The following is a 20,310-nucleotide window of genomic DNA, read 5'->3' as shown; positions in this document are numbered from 1 at the left end:
GAGAACTGAGGGCTGAAATGAGGTGGTCTAGACAAGAAGGAGTGGTCACAGGTGATAGCGTGGCATGTCCTCTTGGTCCCACAAAATCCTGATCCCCACAGATAAGGGAAAAAGCTGAAAGAGAGCCAGAGTAGAGCCAAGCTAGGGGCTTTTGCCCATGCTTAAGAGGTTTGGTTCCTGTTCAGATGTGTGCACTTCTGAGAAGAATAAACTTCTGAAAAGAAGAATGAAAAGAAAAAGAAATGTGTGAATGCATTTTGTCTACGAAGGAGATTTAAAGGAAAAAACCCAGAAAAACAAGCTGTTTGTTTTTTTGATACTTTTTGTAAATACAGTTTTAAAGTTTGATTAAGTGTTGTTTTAAATAAGAAGGGACACAATAGACTCATACTGAAAGTAAATACAGGTCCCAGTCCAGATACTTTCTTTTTTAGAGAAAGCACGCAACATGCAAGTGGGGGAGGGACAGAGAGAGCACGTGTGAAGAATCTTTTTTTTTTTTTTTTAAAGATTTTGTTTATTTGATAGAGTGAGAGAGCACAAGCAGGGGGGACAGTAGAGGGAGAGGGAGAAGCAGGCTCCCCGCCAAGCAGGGAGCCCGATGCGGGGCTCGATCCCAGGACCCTGGGATCATGACCTGAGCCGAAGGCAGATGCTGAACCATCTGAGCCACCCAGGCGCCCCACACGTGTGAAGAATCTTAAGAAGGTTCTACCCCCAGCATGGAACCCCACACGGGGCTTGATCTCACAGCCGTGAGATCATGACCTGAGCTGAAATCAAGAGTTAGACGCTTAACCGACTGAGCCGCCCAGGCACACCCCCCAGTCCTGATTTTGACAACAAAACAACAGAAAGATCTTTTGCAAAGAAATAAGCCCTAGGTGGTTTCCTCCCCTAATTTAAAGTATAAATAAAGTGATTTGAAATTGCAAAAAGACATGCCTTTTCCATTATATGGAGTTTTGTTCATATTCTGGCTCTGTACAAGTCATGAATTTATGAGCAGATAACTGAATGTCTTGGTGCTAAAGTGCCTTCAACTATAAAAGGGGGATAATTCATCTATCTCACTGGATGCCTGTAAAGATTAAACAAGAATATACAAAATAGCCCAGGTGCAGAACTTACTATTAAGTTCCTTAGGATCTGTTATCAAGAGAAAACAGAACAAGCAAAATTGAGAGAATATTATTCTTAGTATAAAATTTAAGTTGCATTATGTGACAGAAAATACCTAATAATGAATCACCTAAATATCAGGTCCAAATGAATGAGTTCCTTGAAAAGTCAAAATAGAACATTCTGTTGAAGTCCCTTGAATTTTCTCAGAAAGCCAATTCTAGACCACAAATGCAGAAAAACACAAAGTAGAGAAGATAAAATGAAAATGCCTGTTTGTACCTAAGAGACAAAATGAGAGTTCTGTATTTTTCTTTTTTAAAGGAACTCTCTTGGAAAACTTTGCAGGGTTGGGTGTGCGGGGTGGGAAATGGCCCGATTCTAATTACATTTTACTTCCTTATGGTATATAGTCAACAACTGGTAGCGAGGCATTAACCATTAATTAATCTTGTGGCTAAAACTATAATTAATGGCAAACTGTTCAGAACAAAACTAGAAGATGTGTCTAATGCTGGGATATAGCCATGTAAGAACTTTTCTCAGAGGAGACTGATAAAGTGTTACGGAAACTTGAAGCAATACCACATGAACACTGAAGGATCTGGTATTGTTAAACTGGAGAAAGGGGGAAGGTTTCTGGTAAAATCAGCTATTGTCAAAAAACTGAAGGAAGGGGGATTTAACTTATTCTGCATAACACAAAGGGACAGAATTAGGAAAAAAGAGATTGAAAGAAGATGAATTTTTAGTTCAATTAAATGTTCAAGCTACCCAAAGGGAAAATGAGCTGCTTCAGGAGCCACTGAGTGCTGCACATTGCCAGGATGATCTTGAGGCTGTTGTAGAGGAAACTCAAGCAATCAGCAAAGAAGCTGGAGTGTATGGTATTAAGGCTTCTCCAAACCTGGAACTCTGGCCCTGAATTAACAAGTCAGCTGTCCAGATAAGGAGATGACATGATTAGGCTACTGGCATTGTCTACTGCCAACAAAGACAGGATTTTTAAAAATACTTTAACTATAGCTTGTTACAGAGTTTTCTAAAAATGGTTCAAAATGTACTCATCTATTTAAAAAGTATTTACTGCATACCTACCACTCCCAGAGCAACGAGGGAAGTGGGAGGCCATTTTAGCTATGGTAGTCAGAAGAGAAGGACTTTCTGGGGGTGACATTTGAGCAGAGACCTGAATGAAGTGAGGGTATAAGTCATATCAAAATCAAAGAGATTTAGGGGGAAGGAACAAAAACAAAAAAAGCCAGCACAGAATAGAGTGAGCAAGGCTGTGTGGTAGGCAAGGAGCCAAGAACTGAATTTTAATCCAAGTGTGAATGGAAGCCACTGTGCTTTGAGCAGGAAACTGCATGACATGATTTATGTTTTAAAAAGCCTACTCTGGTTGCTGTGTCTAGTAACAAATACTAACGGATTATAAAAATATCCAGTGCTGCATAGACTACTTACCATTAGGTCGAACCAGGAGTACGAGTTCCCCAGAATGTCTCTCACAGCTAGCTTTAATAAACAGGACAACTTGATCATGGGTATGTTCTGCAATGTCCCGACCATTGATCAATACAACTTGGTCCCCTTCATTCAATCGAGGGACACAGAGGTCAGCCTGTAATGTAACAAATAAGGTTTCAGATGTGCACATGGCTTTCTGAAAGTAAAGCACAGGAATTTATTTTTATAGATTCTACAGCAAGAGAATGAAAAGTACATAAAGAAAAGCATCCATCCATTTATTCATCTGTTTGTAAAAAGCAGAAATCTAGCTTTCCCATGAAGCTACTTTTTTCCTTTTTCCTTCAACAACTTTTCCCCTGATGCCCTATTATATGCCTAGATACAGAGAAAAGTCTAATGACCGCAAGGTGCATAGACAGTGGCAGCCCTTACTCTGCACTGTCCAGATATATACAAATTTCAGTTACCACAGTTCAGTTAAATAACACCAGTCTCCCAACAAGGTTCAAATCACAGTCACAATACATTAATTGTGAATAACTGCATGAAGTACGAGTTTGCTACTAACTCATGAGTCCACAAATCACTACATAAATAATAGACACACATCATGATCAGTGACCAATCACATCACTTCTCTCAAAGTCTGCGGGTGATCTGTTGTTGTGCATCTGTTATTCAGTTCACGCAGAGACAGCAAAGCAGGTACCTGTGTCACCTCCTTGTCTTCCAGTGATAAACCCACGTAAATCTAAAGAGGCAACTGGCCAGAAAAGTTAAAAACGCAGCAAAGAAACAAAAGAGTGATAGTGATGGAAGGAAAACTCAAGTCGAACATAAACCACTGACAGTGGAAATACTGACACTACTACTGTTAGAGAGCCACCAGACATACAGTGAAAGGAATTCAGTGAAGGTGGACTTATTAACATAAATGGTGAAAGTGGCTCTGATGAGAGGGATGAAGGTATCCTAGATGAAAGTGACGCTGGCAAAAAAGTTCTCACTGAAGGTCACATTTCACAACATTGAAAATGCACCGATAAAATGCTGGAAGTGAAGTCAAATTTAGAAATGATTAGGACAATTTGCCAATGCAAGAAAAATGCTCCCTCTGTATTTTTAAGTTATACGACAAAAAGGGCAACAAGCCACTGTTCAAAGTACTTGTGATAAGTTTCCACAAGGACATAGAACACTTTATTTCTCAGCGTTTCTAGTGGTTTGAATTACAGGATACTAAACCAGTATTAGTTTTACTATTTTTCACCTCCCTATGCATTTTTAAGAGAAACTAAGAGAGATTTCAATTATTTGATAAAAAAATGTAAAAGTCATAGAAACCACCATATCTTTTCCCACTGATTATCAAGATGGCTTTGCAGTTTCAGCTTGCACAGTCATTTTTACTGTCCTGCACTACTGTGCAAAGGGAGGACTGCTTGTATTTTATTGAGAAAACAAAGGCTTGATTAAGCTAAAAGAGGTAAGCGGAAATAAGGATTGCATGCTCCAGGAACACAGCAGTAAGAACATACAGGAGTCAAGTCTGAAGGATGATTAGGCTGGTAGAGAAGGAAATGACTGGGTCAGACCATACAACAAAGGGAGCTTGAAGAAATGAAAGCACAACTACTCAAATTCATAACGAACACAAAGTCAATAAAATCCAACAAGATATTGTCACTAGTGGAAAGAGCACTGGGCTAGGAGCCAAGTTCTTCCTTTGCTGCTTATGAAGTGTATGATTTTAAACACCTGAAACTCTGAAAATGGAGCAGATATCTGCACAAATTATTTCATAGAGTTGCAAAGACAAAAATGAGATGATTCAATGCACAGCATTAAAACCTGGAAAACTGGGGTGCCTGGGTGGCTCAGTTGGTTAAGTGACTGCCTTCGGCTCAGGTCATGATCTCAGGGTCCTGGGATCGAGCCCCGCATTGGGCTCCCTGCTCGGCAGGAAGCCTGCTTCTCCCTCTCCCGCTCCCCCTGCTTGTGTTCCCTCTCTCGCTTGTCTCTCTCTCTGTCAAATAAATAAAATCTTTAAAAAAAAAAAAAAAAAACCTGGAAAACTCATGTTTAGAGGTTACGACCATTCTCTCTAGTTGTTTCTTTCTCTACTTCTTGTAGTGGAGTAGATGACATTCATATACTCCCTCTGTGCACTAGTAGTATGATACTTTTGTGTACCCATTTAGTCCCAAGTTTTTGAAGTGCCTTTGCAGTACCCAAAGAGTACTGAACTGGGAGATATCAATGGTAGTGGGAGGTATGTAATGGCTAGAACAAAGAGTTACCCTCTCACCTTACTTTGTGGATAGTACAGTTGGCAGAAAAGAGGAGGCAATCCTTGTGATAGGGAGAGAATAGCTATGCATTTCTCTTACTGTACCTTGTACACATCCACTGATACTTCCAGTTCAGAGACTGAGGCGAATGGGGCACTATGTTAACCAATACGCTAAAACAGGCAGAGAATTTTTTTTTTAAAACTTTATCACTGATGGGAATGCTCATACTTAACCTGCCTTTCGTCAGGTATGTTCACAGATTTCTACTTGCATTCTGACCTGGAAAGTCTAGATAAGATGTTTATTTAAACGGATTTTGTTGCAGCAACAGCTACTTGTTCAGAGATAATCAGATAGAAAGAAAAAAATGAATTCAATTGGAAATTGAAGAATTGGGAATTATTTTATCCATTTCAAAAGGTGTCCAATATAAAAGATAACATTAAAATATTTGAAATCCTGTTCTTTTCCCCCAATCACCCAAAATGAGGTTTCCAACTGGAACACTGTGATGGTCTCTAAATTAATGAGATAATGTAAAAATGATAAATTTCTTTTGTTCTAATTTGTTCTAAATTCAGCCAATATTTTAAAAAAAAATTATTTATTTATTTGAGAGACAGAAAGCATGCAAGTGGGGAGATGGGCAGAGGGAGAGAATCTCAAGCAGACTCCCGGCTGTCACGGAGCCTGATACGGGGCTCGATCCCATGACCCAGGAGATCATGACCTGAGCTGAAACCAAGTGCCAGATGCTTAACCAACTGAGCAACCCAGGAGCCCCCAACCAATATACTTTTCTTTTTAAAGAATTTTTATTTTTTCCTTCTAGAAGCCTCATTCTTCCTCCCTTAACTGTTATTCTGCTTCACTGTTTTTTTTTCTTTTTTTCTTTTTTTTTCCATCCCCCTTTCTTGTCTCTCATTCTCTGCCTTTTGGAAACGTTTGTGTCTTATCTTTTAAATATGGGTCTATTTTCTAGCCTCTCCCTTTTTTTAGGTAGGCTCTCCACCCAATGTGGGGCTTGAACTCATGACTCCGAGATCAAGAGTCGCATGCTCTACCAATTGAGCCAGTGAGGCACCCATTAGCCAATATTTATGGGACATAGTTCTACATGACAGAAAGGAAAATTACCAATAATTTGTATACCCTAAAAAGAAAATTTAGAGTCATAGCATTCTGTTTGGAAATGAACCTGTCTATACAAAGTTCCCTGAACATCTCTGACTTAACTGAAAATGATACACTGTCACTGCTCACAAAAATCAGTATTTCTTTTGTGTCATTCATTGGCTATTGCAACTGGCATATACATAAAAAAATTCATTATTTTTTCTAATTACAAGAGCAATACATTCTCATTGTCATGATTCAGACAATTAAAAAGAAGAATACAGAAGAAAGTGATAAACACCAATAATTCTACTACCCAGATGAAACGCTACTAACATTTTGAGCATGTTTCCGGACTTTTTATTTTTATTTATTTATTTTTTAAAATATTTTATTTATTTATTTGACAGAGAGAGATACAGCAAGAGAGGGAACACAAGCAGGGGGAGTGGGAGAGGGAGAAGCAGGCTTCCTGCCGAGCAGAGAGCCCGATGTGGGGCTTGATCGGCCACCTGAGCCGAAGGCAGCCAGCCGCTTAACTGACTGAGCCACCCAGGCACCCCCCCCTTTTTAAAGATTTTATTTATTCATGAGAGAGAGGGGGGCAGAGGGAGAAGCAGGCTCCCAAGGAGCAGGGAGCCCAGTGTGGGACTTGATCCCAGGACGCTGGGATCATGACCTGAGCCGAAGGCAGACGCTTAACCATCTGAGCCACCCAGGCGCCCCTTGGACTTTTTAATGCCCTAACTCACATTTTAAAAAACTGGACCAGGGGTGTCTGAGTGGCTCAGTTGAACAAATGCCCAACTCTTGATTTTGGCTCAGATCATGATCTCAGGGTTGTGAGATTAGCCCCATGTCAGGCTCTGCATTGGGTGTTGAGCCTGCTTAAGGTTCTCTCCCTCTGACCCTCCCCCCCATCTCTCTCTCTCTCTCTCCCTCCCTTCTAAAAAAAATTAAAGATTTTATTTATTTATTTGCCAGAGAGAGACACAGCGAGAGAGGGAACACAAGCAGGGGGAGTGGGAGAGGGAGAAGCAGGTCTCCCACCAAGGAGGAAGCCCGATGCGGGGCTCGATCCCAGGACCCTGGGCCCATGACCTGAGCCGAAGGCAGACGCTTAACGACTGAGCCACCCAGGTGCCCCCAAAATTAAAAAAATTTAAAAACTGGATCAAACATACATGCAGAGCAGTAATATGCATTTTCTTTTTATTATTTTAAATGTCAATTCAATTAATACATAATGTATTAGTTTCAGAGGTAGAAGTCAGTGATTCATCAGTCTTATATAATACCCAATGTTCATTACATCACATGCCCTCCTTAATGTCCATCATCCAGTTACCTCATCCTGCCACCCCCCTTCCCTCCAACAGCCCTCGGTTTGTTTCATATGATTAAGAGTCTCTTATGGGTTGTCTCCCTCTCTGATTTCCTCTTGTTGCATTTTCTGTAACACCATCTTATTTCCATACTTATATGGAGCTACATCATCCATCATTTCAACAGCTGCAAAGCAGCATATAATTTATTTCACCAACTCTAATGATGTACATTTTTGTCACCCCCATCTTTATTATAAACAATATTACAATGAAGATCCTTGTGTATCCTTTGTTCCCTAGTCCAACTGCTTCATTAGAGGTAACTGCTAAAAGTGGAATCAATGGATAAAAAGACATGTATTTGATTTAAAAAATTATAGTTTAAATTTGTTTTTAGTAAAGTCATATATCACACAGGTCAAAGAATTGACTAGGTCTATAAGATTACTAAGACAAGAAACAAATTCTTGTGTTCCTCTCTACCATTCCCCCACCCCAGGCAACTTCAACATTTTACCTATATCTTTTGTATCTACTTCAGTATCTCTAAATAACATCCTCATTTTGTTTTTCTTTAGTTTTCTATTTTATTTTTTTAAAGATTTTATGTATTCATTTGAGACAGAGAGAGAGACAGAAAGCGCACAAGCAGGGGGAGTGGGAGAAGACGACTCCCCACTCAGCAGGGAGCCCAGCCTCAGGGCTCGATCCCAGGACCCTGGGGTCATGATCCGAGCCGAAGGCAGATGCTGAACCATCTCAGCCACCCAGGTGCCCCTTTAGTTTTCTTTTCTTTTTTTTAAGATTTTATTTATTTGAGAGAGAGAGAATGGGAGATAGCACGAGAGAGAAGAGGGTCAGAGGGAGAAGCAGACTCCCTGCCGAGCAGGGAGCCCGATGCGGGGACCAGGATCATGACCTAAGCCGAAGGCAGTTGCTTAACCAACTGAGCCACCCAGGCGCCCTACTTTTCTATTTCAGACATTATCTACAGGTGAGAATTTAGCAATCTTTCATCTTCTCATCTGCAGTCTGTCCCAAACACGTATTACCCATACTTATGTACTAATAAATAATTTGACTACTTCCCTGATCTTTGTCCTCATCCTTCACATGCAGAATAGGTTCAGGATGCATTTTATACATCATATCCCTGTCCTGTCCCCCACCCTTGCCCAAAAGTGATTTGTTGAAAAGCAGACATCTGATACAAGCTGGATCTATGAAGGACTTACTTCCCAGGAGTCTGTAAATTGGATTGAGGTTTAATCCCTCTGGGTGGCTGAGCTGGTAATATATGAATCTGAAAGTTACCACTAGCCCATCATATCAACTGAAAAGAACAGTGGTAGCTACACAATTTTTCTTTAGTAGATATGCAGGGGTCACAATCATATTTGAAAGTAGAGTGTGTGGTGGTGATGGTATAGGACTAACTTGAAGCTGTTACTAAGTACACTCTTTTTATTTAGATTGCATTTTATTTAGAGGAGTTAGAAAGATGAGGCTGATTCCCTACACAAATTGGTTTACAGTGAGAGAGAAAAATGGAACATAAAAAGAAATAGAGATGAAAACTAGAGGGTCCTGATATTCATTTTTCAAGTTTTTTTTCTAGAGGTCTAATTGCATTCCTATCCTTGGATTTTGTGAGAAACCTCTATAGCTATATGATTATGTGTATGATTTTGTAGCTATGCTTAAGCCAGAGGTATTTCAGAGTACCCTGTTATTTGCAACCAACAAAGTCCTTAACAACCAGAACCAAAACTATGTATCATGATATCCCTGATCAGTCTTGACTATGATCTTCAAACTAACTTCAAGGTTGCTGCAAAGCACCAAAAAAAGCATAACTGGCCTTTTTCTCTCAGGCTGCTGGTTTATACCTGTCCTAGGACAGAGAGACAAGTAAATGATAAAAGGTGCTGATTGAAGAGTCCTTGAAGACCATTTAGGTAAAGTAGGCAACAACACAGATGGGAATTTGAAAGCAATATTTGCTACATATAAGAGCAATAAAGATAACACATCCACAATTAAGAATTACCCTTATGATGAGCAGAAAGTTCATGAGTGCTGAAGGTGAATGAAGGGTACAGGAGGGTTCATTATAATGGGTACATAGAGTGTTTTCTCTACTTTTGTGTAAAATGTCTAATATAATACTTTTATTTAGTATGTTTCAATAAAAAGTTTAAAAACTGTCCCAATAGGGAAAACACTGGTATCATTTCTATTTAAAGTAAATTTTTTAAACACAAAGTAGGCAAAGAGAGTCTAGGTAAACAATTCTAAATGAAAAGATAAAGCAAACAAAAAAGAAAAACAAATACTATACTGTCTACACTCTGCTGTTTAAAGGAGTTATTCTGATAGAATCTTTTAATACTTTAGAGACACTGGAAGTTATATACAGCTTCTTTACAAAAACAAGGATTAAAAAAACTTATAGACTGGAAATAAAAACAAACTTCCCAGCAGTTTAAGAGATTTAGCCAATATTTGATACTTACGAATTAAAAGAAATGATTAATTCATTCCTTTATTTAAACTAATAAAAATAAAATGAGTACATTTTCTTGAAAACAGGATTTACTTGCAAGATTTAGATAACTCACAGGTGTTCCTGGTGCTACTCGGGACACAATCACAGGCATCTTCTGATCATATCCTCCCTGAACAACAGAGCAAGTCAGATATCAATCAAATATTACCAAAATACATACATCTTAATTTAAAAACTGAGTAAAATGTAAATTCTAGATTACCTTCACATTGAATCCAAACCTTCCATTTTCATCAGGTTTCATTCTGATTAGAACAAGATTATCTTGTGGAATACCACCATTAGGCTTAAAAAGACAAAAATAAATAAAGTATAATTTTCCCCATTTATAATTTCTCCTTCAAAGATATACATGATGTATGCTTTTTGCATGTTGATATTATCTATAGTGTATACAAAATCATAATTTAAATTCAAATGTTAATTCAGGGAGGTAAATTTTGACTAATAAACTTGCAGTTACACCAACTAGATATAGCCTTCTTGCCCCTGAATGCTAGGCTAAGTGCAGGGAGGAACAGGCATTATGAATTAAGTTATTAATTGCAGTACCCCTGGAACCCAGCTCAAAGCTCTGCACACAATAAGTATTCCTAAGTGTTATATGAATTCACATTCCTCCCTCTTTTTTTTTTTTTTTAAGATTTTATTTATTTGACAGAGAGAGACACAGTAAGAGAGGGAACACAAGGAGGGGGAGTGGGAGAGGGAGAAGCAGCCTTCCCGCCAAGCAGGGAGCCCGATGCGGGGCTTGATCCCAGGACCCTGGGATCATGACCTCAGCCGAAGGCAGACGCTTAACGACTGAGCCACCCAGGCGCCCCACTCCCTCTGCTTTTTAAAAACAGCTTTACTGAAATATAATTCACATGCTATACACTTCATCCAAAGTGTTTAATTCAATAATTTTTATTATAGTCATAGAGCTGTACAAACATCACTATAATTTAATTTAAAAATATTTTCATCATGTCCCAAAGAGACCCTGTACCCGTTACCAGTCATTTCCCATCTCCGCACCCCCATTCCTTAAGTCCTATTCAACCACTAACCTACTTTCTGTCTCTATGCATTTGACTACTGTAGACATCTCACATGGTCATCTGTTACTGGCTTCTTTCACTGAACATGTTTTATGCATGCTCTTTCAGGGGAAATATCTGGCTAATTCTTGCTTATCCTTCAAGACACAGGTCAGAGATGTTCACTTTGGGAAGACTTCCCGGAACCCTACGGCTGCATTAGTTATTTGTATATAATTATATTACCTTCAAACTGTCTTCCTCCTTGCTCTAGATCCAAGCCCTCTTCCAAACTCAAGGATATTGCTACAGCAATTCTCTACACTTCTACGTTATCAATTTTCTCCACCCTTCTGAGAAAAACTCTTATTTCTCCCCTAAAAAAAAGAACTTTCTCTGGACTCTGCTTCCTCATCTATCTACTTCCCCAATGTCTCCTTCTTCTTGCTGCTAAACTTTTTTAGAGTTGGCCACATTTGCTGTCTCTACTTACCCTGATCCCATCCTCCCAGAGGTATGTTTTTATCCCCAATGCTCTATCAAAACTGTTCTAATTAAGGTCACCAAAGAGTTTCACATTGCTAAATCCCGTGCTCAACTGTCAGCCCTCATCCTACCTGACTTACCAGTAACACCTGACAAAACTGGTTATTCTCTCTGTGACTTTCTTCCCGTCAGCCAGTTAATGCCAGTGGACTAGTTTGCTTCCTACCTCGCTGTCTGCGTCTTCTCAGTCTCCTTTGCTGGTTTCTTCATCTCCCTAATGTTTGCATTTTGGAGGGCCAAAGGCTCACTTTCTAGAACCTCTTATTTAGTTATCCACACACACCACACTTCCTTGGTGATGTCTTCCGGTCTTGTGGTTTTACATATTGTCTACATGCCACCAAACCTCAATGTTATAACTCTAGCTTGGACCTCTCCCTTCAACTCCAGAATCATATCTGTAAATGGATTTCCAGTAGCCATCTCAAACTTGGCATGTCCCAAACTGTGCTCATGATATTCCACCTATACTTGCTCTACCTGTAGCCTTTCACATCTCAGAAAATGGCAACTTCATCCTCCTAGTTGCCCAGGCCAAAAACTGCTGTTGTCTTTGATTCCTCTCTTTCCCCAATACTACACACCCAATCCCTCAGCATATTAGGTTTGCTCTGTTCTCAAACTCCAGAATACAGCCATGTCATTCTCCTTCCATGGCTACCATCCGGATCCAAATCACCAGCACATCCCTGGAATACTGTACTACCTCACAACCAGTTTCTTTACTTCTACCCTGCTTTCAGTCTATTTTCAATACAACAGGCAGAATGATACTGTTACAACTTAAGTGACATCATGCTGCTTTTCTCCTCAGATATGTCCCACTCCTTCTGATTCCTATCTCACTCAAGGTTAAAAAACAAAATCTTCAAATGTTGTTAGGATTTGGCCCTCTCCTGCTCTTTATTAGCTTGTTTTGCTCTGGCCACACTGACTCCCTTGCTGTTCCCTGAACGTTATGTCATACTCCTTCCTTTGTACCTCTATTCCCTCAGCTCACCTGCTCTTCCACTAGTTATCTCTATGACTCATCAGTGAGGTCATCCCCGGCTTACACCATTTAAAGTTGTGGCACTCTACTCTTGAAACTCTCTGGCCTCTTCCTGCTTTATTTTTCTCCTAAATCTAATGCACTATATATTTAAATTATTTACCTTGTTTACTGTTTGTCTCACTCTTATCCCCAGAATGTAAGTTCCTTGAAGGTAGAGTTTTTTGGGGATTTTTCCCCCTTTTTATTCCACTATATCCCCAGAGCCTATAATAATGCATGGCACATAGCAGGAACTCAGTAATTAATTTTTGCATGAATGGACAAACAAATTAGATTGTAGATTAACAGCAGGGACCATGTCTCACTTGTCTTTATATTCCCACTACATTCCAAAGTACGCAGTAACAGAAAGACCTCAATGACTATGAACCAATGAATGAGACATGAGAATCACAACACAGGTAACACCACAGTTGTTGTTCATTTTTGGTAAGGATTCTGATCTTTTTTTGACGTGTTTGTGGTGGTGGAACAATTGTGGGAGAAGAGAGTGGCTGCCTCTTGCTCTTCAAACTTTAGATACAAGAGGGCCATGAGAGCAATGCTCACAAGAAACTTTTAGTATTGGCAATACCTGCTGTGGACCCTTCACTCCCTGTACCTTACCCTGATGTCCCTTCAAGTTTCCTGAAATATGTCCATATTTGTCTATCTTGATACTTCTTCATGAACACAATGTATCCCTAAAATTTACCAACAATCTCACTTTTGGTTTATTTACATCTACTTGAGAAAGCAATGAAAATTCATAAATCAGAGGATTCTAAAAATTTACCATTTTGTTGTGATAAAAGCATGTTCTCTAAAGGAAAAATACCAACATAATTCATAAATATATTTTATAGAACATAAAGACTGATCATATACTCCAGGGACCTATACTCCATTTCAAAAGATTGATGAAAATGATAGTCTCGCATCCAGAGAATTACAAAGTTAGTAGTATTTAATGCATTATTAGCATTTTTCTGAAAATGTGTGTTTTGCAAGACTAAAATCAACATAAATTTGTCAAGAATGAACTTTTAGGGCAATGATAAAAGGAAATTCCACAATTGGGTTATATCATGGCAAAATTCATGAGGAACATATGATGAAAAAGAGAAAGTACAATAATTTACAGACAAAACATATCACAGTATAAAAAAACTTCACTTCTGATTAAAACATTTCAAAGAAATGTGAGAATATCTGAAAGCTACTTACAGTAGATTTTTCAGGGGAAGATGGAACATCAAATGTTTCGTTAATGTGGTTTTCCAGATCTTGTTGAGAATGTGAATAATGAATTTGGTTCCAACTGTTTTTCTTTGATTGTTTGGGTGGTAAAGCTGGAGGCTGCCCATCTCCAGGGGTCTCCTGTGATCTGGACAGGAAAAAGGAAAAAAAAAAATGAGTATTTTGGAAGCTGTCTTCTAAAACTGTTATTTTAATTCTTTTTTTTAAAGATTTTATTTATTTATTTGAGAGAGAGAATGAGATAGAGAGAGAGAGCATGAGATCGGGGAGGGTCAGAGGGAGAAGCAGACTCCCTGCTGAGCAGGGAGCCCGATGTGGGACTCGATCCCGGGACTCCAGGATCATGACCTGCCTTCGGCAGTCGCTTAACCAACTGAGAGCCACCCAGGCGCCCTAAAACTGTTATTTTAAAAGCTAGGGTCAGGGCACCTGGGTGGCTCATTTGGTTAAGCGTCTGCCTTTGGCTTGGGTTGTGATCCCGGGGTCCTGGGATCAAGCCCCACATCTGCATCTGCATCTGGCTCCTTGCTCAGTGGGGAGCCTGCTTCTCCCTCTGCCCCTCTCCCCGCTGCTTTTCCTGCTTGTGCTCTCCCTGTGTCAAGTAAATAAATAAAATCTTTAAAAAAAAAAAAAAAGCTGGGGTCAAAAACAAAACAAAATAAAATAAAAGCTAGGGTCAAGCAACTCAGATATTTACAATGTCTAGTAGGAGACAAGCTTTAAATACTATATTTACAAGTGCTACTGTTTAATGAAATCTTTCTTAACTTTGAAGTTTAAGTAGTACATCAAATTCCCTACTTTATCAAATCTGTAAACAATTCTACATAATAATCAAATATACTTTAAGGGTATCACGATGAAGATAACCATTAATCTACTATAACAGTATACACACCTTTCTAAAACACTTTTTTAAAATAAGGTTATCAATGGAGTCACATGGGTAGCCAGGGAAAAAGGCAGGCAAAGAGAAATCAGAATTGAGAGTTGAACCATTCCACAGATAAAACACCTGGTACAATCTAGAGAAGTTGTGATTGGCCCAATTTACCAAGAAATAAAACACAAGGGACGCCTGTGTGGCTCAGTCGGTTAAGCATCTGCCTTCAGCTCAGGTCATGATCCTGGGTCCTGGGATTGAGTCACGCATTGGGCTACTTGCTCAGGGAGGAGCCTGCTTCTCCCTCTGCCTGCCACTTCCCTCTGCTTGTGTTCTCTCTCTTTCTGACAAATAAGTAATAAAATCTTAAAAAAAAAAAAAGAAAATAAAACACAATTCACGAAAGTAATGAACTCAATACTGCAACAAAGATTAGAATCTGAGTAAGAGTGCTGAGCTCACTGAGGAGATAAAAATGGACAAGACATTGTTGGAGTATGTAACTTAAAGAAACAAAATCCAATTAACATTAGGGAGCATAAGCCTCAATTTCTGACAGCAAGAACTGATAAAAAGAGCTAGGTAGGAGAAGCTTCAAAGTAAAAATACTAGCTTTTTTAAGAACCAGCACAGTATGTGTAATAATATTACTTGTAAGTTTTTCACAAAGGCCAGAAGGGGGAACCAGTGGTTCAACTTGCATCCTAGGAAGCATGCATCCATGGAGGTTGTGGAAGTGAGGAAAAGCAGTTATCAAAAGCCTCCAAGACTTTACAAAAACCAGAAGTCACTGGACTCCACATCTACCAATTAATAGGTCTCAGTCCCTTGCTTAGGGTTAAGTATAACCATGTAGGCCAGGTGAATGGAAAGTTTTTTTCTAGTTTTGCATACAGCTATCACACTCAGGAAACAGCCTCAAAACTACAGATCTATAGGGCATAGTATAAGGTTGAGATCAGAAGGGAATGGAATTAGAGCAACTTACTTTGTTCTTGGTCCAGTCAACAGCCTAATATATAACAGTTCTAAAATATACAAGAGGGACAAACTCAAGCCTGATCTGTAAAGCAACATCCTAAGTGACCCAAATCTGGTGGTTATGGGTATAACAGTGGCAATGCTCAGTTACAAGAGAGGGACAGTACTGACATTATGGGACATTCTGCTAAAACTGTTCAAGCTACATTACTGGCACTAAAGATTAGGCATATATAGTAAAAAAAAAAAAGCTCCAGAAGTGATTTTTATTACGCATTGCTAATTAGAAATCATTGTCCTGAAACCCTGGTTGCAAATTCATGGCTTGTGGGCCAATTTTGGCCAACATACATTTGGCCCATTATTTTTTCTTTATAAAATGTGAGTTAATTGGCTCGTTTAAAAAATTACATATGTATCTGGATTTCCAGAATGGAAAATCTGGAAGCTCTGGAGAGAATAAAACTGCATTACCGTTGGTCAAAGCCAAGAATGAGCTGCTGCCTTTAGATGGGCCATGGGCATCCTAGTCCACATAAATCCCACCCAGGGTTACTTGTGAGATTCCAGTAGGTATAACCTCTCCTTTAAACATTCAAAGTCCGCAGGAAAACACAGAAAGGAAGAGAGCCAAGCACACAGGCTTGGGTTGGGATTTAAGCCAAGTTCTAAAGAAAAGGTGAGGAGAATGCAGCATGCACTGAGAGGATTAGTCAAGACAGAACATAGGAAAGAACACTGTCATTTCAGATTTCAGGAAAAGGGCTATCTGACTTCTCTCATTGTTTTATGTAACTTTCTTGTTAGAATAACTTCTCAGAGAGTGATGGTCAGGCTCTCCAGATGGCAGATTGCTGTAGAGGGATAGGTTGGTCTGGGAGCTTTTATAAACTAATTATGTGCTCTCCCAGTAATCCCAGTAACTGCCCTTTCTATGTCTCCACATCCAATAACCACACTCCATCTGTATCTATGTATCTCTTTGTGTCTCTAATACAGTCTATCAAAGTAATCAAGGATGTCAGCACAGACTCCTGAAATTCTTATTTTGAACAAAGGTTATCAATTACATTTTAGGACATATTCCAAGTATATTAACTCAATTTATGGTAACAAATAACTTCCTACTTCAGATCTAATGTAGAGATTATGAGTATAGTTAATTTATTACTTATTCAATTACCTAGGAAGGTGACTTTCATAAGCAACCCATGCATTATAATTAGAAATTATAATACATTTAAAATAATTTCATAAAACAGACCAGTTCTAAAAAAAGATACTATTTCTAGGCAAAAAAAAACCAAAACAACCCCCCGCACCTGCTAATTATAAAAGAACAAAGAGATATCATATATTTTGGAAGAACAACCAGGCAGCACAGTGGAACACAGCCACATTAGAAATAATTCCCCTGAGAAAAGGGACCTATGACTTAAAGAGAAAGCCAGCATCTATCAGACAGTTCAGACAGGACTAGGGAGATAGGAACCAAAGAAAAAAGTGGGCATCAGAGCTCTGGCTGACATCTTACAAGTAAAGGTAATCCTTTGGCTTTAAACATGGGAACTAGAAAAGATCTGTTACAAGGAGGATATAGAAAGAAGTATAATCCTAAAGGGAGTATTTTGTTACTTATAAAAAAAGAAAAACAGGCAAGATAAACCCTGAAATTTGTGAATTAAAAAAACAATGCTGAAGATTCAACTGTATATACATACCACTCATAGAAGAATAAAGTCTATTATAATTTAAGACTAGAAAACAAACAAAACCCATCTTTTCTTGGTACATGGTAATACAAACTTGCCAGGACTGACGGCTCATTTTAAGATTCTAATGTTCTAAGATGGATACCAGGAGCTCATGTCTCCTTCAACTACAGTCACTAGTGCTATCCAAGTTCTCCCTGGGCAATAACCCTACTACACTTTACTTGTACTGGGTAAAATGTAGATAAAATTGATTCAAAATTCAGACTTCTTGACATGTTGGCTAATTTATAGTGACATTCACAGTATTTCAAAGTAAACACCATTGCAGACTGATTATTAGTTAATGCTCAAGAAAATTTAAAAAGTGCATATAAACTCTCAGGGATAAGATAAATATGAGAATAGAACTGAAAATGTCATATTACTGTATCAGTAGGAATCTACTTCAGAATCAAGGTCCCAGACCTGAAATGCCTGGTTTCAACCAAACTCCAAGTCCCTGACCTTAGCTCCCCAAAGGGAGTACTGGAGACATTTGCCAGAGGTGGAGAGCAGGTTAGGCATACCGCAGCTACCGTAGCCCAGCGACCTGTATAATTAGTCTTGCTGCCACAAGTACAGCAGTAAATACAGTGTGCCCTCCGAGTCCCCATGGCTCGATTATCTCCTCCCATCATACCTCCTTTGGTTCTTTTACTTCCTTGTCCTAGAGTGGTCTGGTATTTGCAGAATCCATAATACAGATGACCCTTGAACAACACGGTTTGATCCCTGCCAATTCACATACATGTGGATTTTTTACAGTACAGTACTGTAAATGTATTTTCTCATCCTTATGATTTTCTTGTTAACATTTTCTTTTCTCTAGCTTACTTTATTTTAAGAATATAGTATATATTACATGTAACATATAAAATATGTGTCAGTCAACTGTGTATATTCTAAGGCTTCTGGTCAACAACAGGTTATTAGCAGTTAAGTTTTGGGGGAGTCAAAAGTTGTAAGTGAATTTTCAACTATATAGGGGTTGGCGTCCCTAACCCCCATGTTGTTCAAGGGTCAACTGTATGTTGCTAGACTTGATCAAGATTGGCATGGGAATTGGGTTAAGCTGAGTGAGGACATAAAGTTTTCAGTCGTAGTAACTCAGAGGAGCAAAGTGAAGGCAAATCTTTAAAGACTAAGTGAGAGGAATTGATGAAGTGCGGAGAAAGCTGTGGTGACTCACTAGAAAAGACTAGAAGGGGACAGTCCAGGCAAAACGGCTCAGGGAAATGGATTTGATATGAAATCTGTAAAGAGTCTCCTGTGATTAGAGCCTAAGGATAAAGCTAAGAATTTGGAGAATTCCTCATTGTATTCGACCAGACATCTATACTTCAAACATGTAGACAGATAAATGGCTGATAATATTCTTAAAGGCTGCCAGTATATCCCCCCAAATTAACCACAATTACATAATTATTATAGTTAAAATCTACTAAGCACCTTTTCTCTGCTTAACAGAGAAATTATACATCTCATTTACTGTTCACAGCAACCCTATGAGGTAGATATTATCATCCTGTTTTTTTACAGGTGAGGAAATTGAGGCTTACAGCGATAAAATGACTCACCCGAGGTCACATAACTGGAAGTGGTGGAACCAAGTCTTAAACCCAGCCTGAATCCAGAGCTTGTGCTCTGAACATTATGCTATAGTTGCACTTTAAACAAAACAACTGTTAAAAGGCAGGAGCAAAGTTATTTTAACTCAGAGGTTTCCAAACACTATGTAGCAGTAAACTCTTCTCCAAATAAAATGCTTCTCAGAAGCCAACATATAAAATATACAAAAGCTAAGCAACCCTCCTGACAGTATCTGAGGCTTCAAAGGAACTTATCAGAGCACATCCTGAACACGACTATTTTCTATCATGCTATTTGGTTATAAGTGGTAATACTGCTCTGTATTTTAAGTTCTAATAAAAATGACTTATATTTAGATGGAGAGAATGCAAGATCAATAGAGATCTATGCTCTAATAACACGTATTTTTACTTTAATTGAGAACGTATTTCTAACTCAATGGTTTTAATATACTGAAAACCAATAATTTGCCTAAAATGATGGGGGGGTGGGTATTGAATGAGACTGGAGCTTCAAACATAATGTTCAAAATTTACCCACACAAAAAATTTTTTGGACAGATTACCTGTATTAACTTTTGGACATTAAAAAAGGAGAAGGGGAGATGGGAATGTAATTTTAAGAGTGCTCCAATGCCCAATTTCATATTGGAGTTTTTCAATACAAATAACTTGCTTATCCTCAACTTTGACATTTTAAAAAATGTTAAGTAAAGAGCAAATAATGAAAATGTTAAAGCGCACTTTGTGCGCTTTCCCATCCTGATCCACAAGAATTTCAAATGCTTGGACCTTTCTCTTCAGACATGTATTTTATGAGGCTTATGTGTTTGTATTTAGTTTTGAATCTCTTAACACTGCATTTAAAATTCAGCTAGTTTTAAGCTTAAGAATGAGAGAGGTCTGAAAAGATAAGCTTAATGATAAACGAATAACTTACATTAGTTGCTTACAATCAGCTTCAGAAATTATCTCACTGTTCAAGGGCAATATATTGTAACATAGCAGCAAAAGATTTGTTAAAACTGTCAATGAAGCCAGGTAGGCAAAAACTTTGCTGATTAATTTCAGTCCAGTCAGCTTTAAATTTCTTCATGAATGCTTCAACAGCAGCAGTCAAAACAGCTCTCCATTGCTGTCTTTAGCAATTTGTATGAAAATAGAAAATAAAATCTTAACCACCCAACTCAGATGCTTTGTGATGATTTTGTAGAAATGTCCAAGCTTCCCCATTACATATTAATGGGAATATATTAATATTTGTGGTATGAATTTACTAAAATAAACACCTGTTAAGTATTTTCACATTAATTGAGGGTTAATGTTTTTCTCAGAAAAAT

The 20,310-nt window shown here is 38.6% G+C and overlaps 1 protein-coding gene across 4 annotated transcripts in view; it reads right to left on the bottom strand.

Moving 5' to 3' along the window:
• The window catches only part of PTPN4 (protein tyrosine phosphatase non-receptor type 4), a 192,316-nt gene that overhangs the window by 26,466 nt on the left and 145,540 nt on the right, over positions 1-20,310 (bottom strand). For all 4 annotated transcript variants that reach the window (XM_073885052.1, XM_073885066.1, XM_073885059.1 and 1 more), the window contains 4 exons: positions 13,731-13,890; positions 10,105-10,188; positions 9,955-10,011; positions 2,590-2,746 (listed from right to left, as the gene is read on the bottom strand). In XM_073885052.1, coding sequence (XP_073741153.1) covers positions 2,590-2,746; positions 9,955-10,011; positions 10,105-10,188; positions 13,731-13,890 — 458 coding nt within the window. The remainder of the gene's footprint in view (positions 1-2,589; positions 2,747-9,954; positions 10,012-10,104; positions 10,189-13,730; positions 13,891-20,310) is intronic.

Source organism: Callorhinus ursinus, unplaced genomic scaffold (genome assembly GCF_003265705.2).
Source record: "Callorhinus ursinus isolate GAN/ISIS: 27379988/994484 unplaced genomic scaffold, GSC_fseal_2.0 scaffold2, whole genome shotgun sequence".
Classification (NCBI taxonomy): Eukaryota; Metazoa; Chordata; class Mammalia; order Carnivora; family Otariidae; genus Callorhinus; species Callorhinus ursinus.
This window is presented reverse-complemented; position numbering and strand designations above follow the sequence as displayed.